Source organism: Sinocyclocheilus anshuiensis, unplaced genomic scaffold (genome assembly GCF_001515605.1).
Source record: "Sinocyclocheilus anshuiensis isolate Anshui unplaced genomic scaffold, SAMN03320099.WGS_v1.1 scaffold2408, whole genome shotgun sequence".
Taxonomy (NCBI): Eukaryota; Metazoa; Chordata; class Actinopteri; order Cypriniformes; family Cyprinidae; genus Sinocyclocheilus; species Sinocyclocheilus anshuiensis.
In genome coordinates, this window is record NW_015542492.1 from 4470 (window position 1) to 9512 (window position 5043).

At 36.9% G+C, this 5043-nt stretch overlaps 1 protein-coding gene across 1 annotated transcript in view; it reads left to right on the plus strand.

Annotated features, from left to right (window-relative positions):
- Positions 1 to 2315: 2315 nt before the first annotated feature.
- LOC107694088 (potassium voltage-gated channel subfamily KQT member 1-like) overlaps positions 2316 to 5043 on the plus strand; it is an 8354-nt gene continuing 5626 nt past the window's right edge. The window contains exon 1 of the mRNA XM_016493680.1: positions 2316 to 2838. Coding sequence (XP_016349166.1) covers positions 2543 to 2838 — 296 coding nt within the window. The 5' untranslated portion in view covers positions 2316 to 2542. The remainder of the gene's footprint in view (positions 2839 to 5043) is intronic.

Below are 5043 nucleotides of genomic sequence, written 5' to 3' on the forward strand. Positions count from 1 at the left end.
TTTTTCACACTGCTGTCAAATGCAAGTCATATAAGCACTCCTAAAAATGAATATTAACAGGTTACTCTTGCAGACCTGTTATTCCAAAGCTTTTTGGGAATAAGGCATGAGGTGAATTAATTTTTTTCCTTACCGAAATAAGATAATCTGGAGCCTGAAGGTATAAAGAGCATAAAGTATGTGAGTAATGTTCATTTTTTACTGTTCCATATGAAAAAAAAAATTAGGATGGCTGTATTATATAACATTTAAGATCGACTTTGTACCTTGCTAGATTTTTAGGCCTATGAAGGAATATGCTGTTAAGCAACTAGTTGTCAACTCAAACAGAGGTTTATCAAGCCAGTGGGAGATCAGATGAATTGTAAGATCTGATAATGTTTTGTTGTTCTGACAAGGGAGGGAGGGCAGGTCAATGAAAATGCTGCTCTCTGCTGTATGTCGTAAGACAATGCAGCTGAATTTTTTATAAATAAGTTCATTCCACATTCAGAATGATCTTTATTTAATAACACTAGGGGAGCTGCAAACATGAATGTGCTTAAATAAACCAAAAGGCATTCCCTGCATCGCTTTTAATTGCATCTAAGTAAATTTTAAAAACAATGTTTCTAAAGATAATCCTACAAAACGAAATGGCGTTTTCCGCAGCTACCACGCTACAGTTTCATGAACCAAAAAAAATAAATTTTAATGGGTGTATGTATTATGTGATGGAGAAAGACATGGACAAAAAGTATAAAACAAAAGATTGACAACTGGTGTGAAATCACAGTTAGCAGCAGACTTCATGCATCCATGCAGTTGTCAGTATAAAGTCAAAATATCTGGTATTACTGGAATGAATGAGAGCCAGCTGAACATAAACCAAAAAATAAACCTTAGTGCCTAATTTTTAGGCCATTTGTCTAAAGAAAAAACTGTTAGTGTGTATTTGTGTTTGGAAAAAGGTGAAGGTGCAGTTTCATTCAGCATGACCTTGAACTGGTGCCTCACCCTTGAGAACTCAGGAAGGTATTGATTCACTGAGACGCAGGTTTCAAATACTGTCGTGTGGCAGTGAAGTGATGACGGATACTGTTGTCAAGTAGATATTAAGATAGGCCATGGTGAGATGTAGGTAGAGATCATCTGATCATAGTGTAGCTTATACTCAAATACTTTCAGCACAGCAGACAATGACCAGACTTGCTATAAGGTCAGATAAATGTAGGGTTTAGTTTCAGTTGATGCTATAGAGGAACTCTGTAGTGTTTTTTTTTTTGTTTTTTTTGAGTGACCAAAGAATGAAAAAAAAAAGAGTAATGAGAACTTGTCAGAGATACATTTTGTGTACTGTAGGAGATAACTGCGTAGTTTTAGACTCCATATTAGCTTTTTATAGTCACCAATGCTTGAGTCTTGCACTATACAGGCTCTGATCTCTGAAAAACCCTATTTTATAAACGTATGAACATATTAGTAGTAGTAACTACCTAAAGTTGATTGTATGACACAACTGGTCATATGACATCACCATGGTGCTGCCCATGGGGGGGCGACAATGTTGATTAAAACCCAGTTTATTCTAGAAGACCGAAATAAATTCATATAATATTATATAAATTGTAGGGATGCACCCAGTATCGGGCCCAATACTGAGCTTCTGTACTCGTACTCGTACTCGTTAAAATGCCCCGATACCACACAGCATGTAAAAAGTGCCATATTCAAACAAAGAAACGCTGACAACAGAACAACAGACAGCAGAATGGAGTTATTAGAGATTAAGGATGTTTACGAAGTATATGTATGCAATGTCGGGCGAGTGCTAGAAAAAGTGGTATCGGTGCATCCCTAATAAATTGATTTATTGCTATAAAATCTAATATGACTTAATTGTTTTAATCACATTTCTCAAAAGCTGTTAATTTATTTTTGTAAAACTATTTTCATTAGCTATATACGTTTAAATATTATCAATAAATACCTTGAAATAATAATAATAATAATTTATATATATATATATATAGCATGAAATATTATATTTGCTATTTATTTTGTATGAAAATGTTACTATTCATTACTAAAAATGTATGTTTATATATTTATTCATATCAAACAATTTATTGCATAGAATTCAGTTTATAGAAATGTACTATTACATGCAGTGTGTTGATATATTGACTTTAGCCTTATTTGATTAATAAATTAATTAATTCCCAAAGTTACCTTTGTTGGCAATGGCATGTGGCATGTGCTTCCTGGTACGTCACTCGCTGTTGAGTTATGAGTATTTATGCATGTAGTTTCATGCAGACAGTCAGGTGCCACTGCTGATGCGCCTCCTGTCCTGCCAGCTGCACTTCACTCTCAGATGCTGCTGTTCATCCTGAAACACGAATGAAGCCATGCAAAAAGTGCTTTTTACTTTTTTTGAGCGCAGGAGAAGCAGACGATAAAACCAAACTAAACCAATTCATCTGTGTCCGTCCCATCAAAAGTTGGAATAGTTTTGAATTGGGTGAGAGATCAGCCGTGAAAGTCTCCTCTCAGTAGCAGCATGAGCTCTCCACCTCACAGTGCAGCGACAGAGCCTTCGTGGACTACTGGACCTTCAGAACTGGAGATGAGCGAAGCTCTGCACATGCGAAATGACAGTGTGCGGTTCGGAATGAGTTCCACGGCGTCTGCGGAGCCGGCAGTGATCACTCAACGCCACGCATCTCACCTCCATCCCCGCATGTCCGTGTACAGCGCCACCCGTCCCACACTCTCTAGATCCTTCTTTCAAGGACGTGTATATAATTTCTTGGAGAGACCATCGGGTTGGAAATGCTTTGTGTATCATTTTACAGTGTGAGTATTTAACTCTGATTGCTTTAGACAATGAGAAATAGTCTACAACATTAGTATATTTTCCTATTCAGAAATGTAGTTTCAAAATTCGTTTATTGTTGCAAGAGGCACTGCTTTTATTAAATGTTTGATGAGAGTAGTGTTGTGCGAGATGATTGTTCAAGGGCACTTTTCATTGAAGTTCATTGAAATAATCTTTCCTTCAGTGCAGCGCTCCAGCATACAGAAACTAAATTATCTTCCAAAACAATAAATAATAAATTTATTACAATTTATGTCATTTATTATTGAGTTCAACATAGTCACTGTTTTTCCCCCTTTTTTTCTGTGAAAGTTTTAAATATTCGACAATTGTTGAGATGATAAACTGCAAGTCCCTGTACCTCAAACAGCAAAGTATTATGTTGGCAACACTATGATTATGGGTCCTTATGCATGAATTGACACAAAGGTGTACTTTCAATTCAGTGTCATTTGCTTTAGATAAGAAGACAAAAAATGGCAAGTGGTCAAACAATGCAGCCATATTAATTAATCATGCCCTAGTGCATGCTCTGATGAGGGCAAATGGAAGTAAACCATTTTAATTTTCTCAAAACATGCATCAATCAACTAACCTATGATGCTTGTTGGTTTGACTTTAAAAAGTCAGGAAATGCAGTAAGAATTGTGGTGCAGGGGCTTGTGCACATGAAAAAGCATAAAAAAGCTGTCACGTCCTTATCCCAATCTTTTTGCTAAGCCTTTCATTCCTATATTCCTAAAACAAAAAATCTCATTATATTGTAATATAAAAGCTGCTTTGAGATAATTTTGGAATATTGAGTAAACAAAAAATGACTAAAACCAAGTACATTTTGGGCTGTCTAGTATTACTTGAGCTATAAGATCATTTTTAAAGTGTAATGAATAACCTGAAAGGATGCTTTGCAGCAGAATGTAGTCGTTTTGTAATTCTCAAAATGACTGGACTCATTGAACCTTTCATGGTCTATCTCTAGCAGGAGAGGAGGTGATAGCGGGCAGCTAAACTTGGCTGCAGAGGTGACTCTGTTCAGCAGGGGCCCTGTGGGTTTGGTAACCCTGTGACTCAGTGGTGTTGGGCAGAGATGCCAGGAGAACATGGGAATCTGACTGTGAGTGTGTAGCATCGCCATACAGAAGCTGTTAACGGCTTCACTAATCGTGGATCATTTGACTGATACTTGGTTTAATGCATTTGTAAGAATGATGAGCATGAGGCAGAGGGTTGGAGGTTAGTCTGTAATTAACTGGTGGCTTGTCATGTAGCACATGCGTTTTATTCAAAGTGATTTATGGTATACTAATATTGTGATGGTCCCTATAGAGGAAATTGAGGTTAATTGCATCGCTTAAGGGCACAACTGGGCTCTCTGGGCTCCTCAGTGCATAATTCATCCCCACTTGTTGCCTTACTAGCCCAGGGCCTTGAGCAGTAGTCGACCACCTGACCACACTGTTAGCTGCAACAGGAAATTGAAGAGTCTCGCCGGAATACGGAAGCATTCTTCTGTTGTGTGCGTGTAGGAGGCAGGGTATGTTAGCCAAGAATGTGCACAAGCTTATCACTGCTTCAAAGGCTGCAAAGTCATGGGGGAACGAAAGGCACTTATCAAAGTGTGACCCTTGTTTGTGTACATGTGAACATGCTGTTGGAAAAACTAGTAATTGTGTGCCATACAGTGTTATTGTTATCTGCCCAGCAGTATGTGAGTGAAATGTCCCTCGTAGGGGTGTGATGAGACACTTATCCCACGAGACGAGACACGAGACTGGGTTCACGAGAACAAGACGAGACGAGATTTTTAGACTTTTTTAAAGAAATACTCAATGATGAAATATATAGGGAAAAATAGTCTTTTATTCAACTGAAAAACACAAAATGCAAAAAAGTAGGTGCATTTTGAAATCAACTTGTACTTTATGAAATTAAACATCTATTTTAATAAATTTTATGCAGTAATAAACAACATGTAAACACTGCAAAATGTTTTGCCACAAACACAACTGACAGGCAAGTAATTGCACAAAAATTATAAATAGTATAAATAAAAATAAATAATAAACAACATAAATATCCCTTTAAAGTGGAAGTGAAGCAGTCAGTCAAGTCGAGTTTTTTTCCTAAATTCTGTTTTATTTTTTTCCAAATTCCGTTTTTTCCATTTTAATTTTTCTCGACTC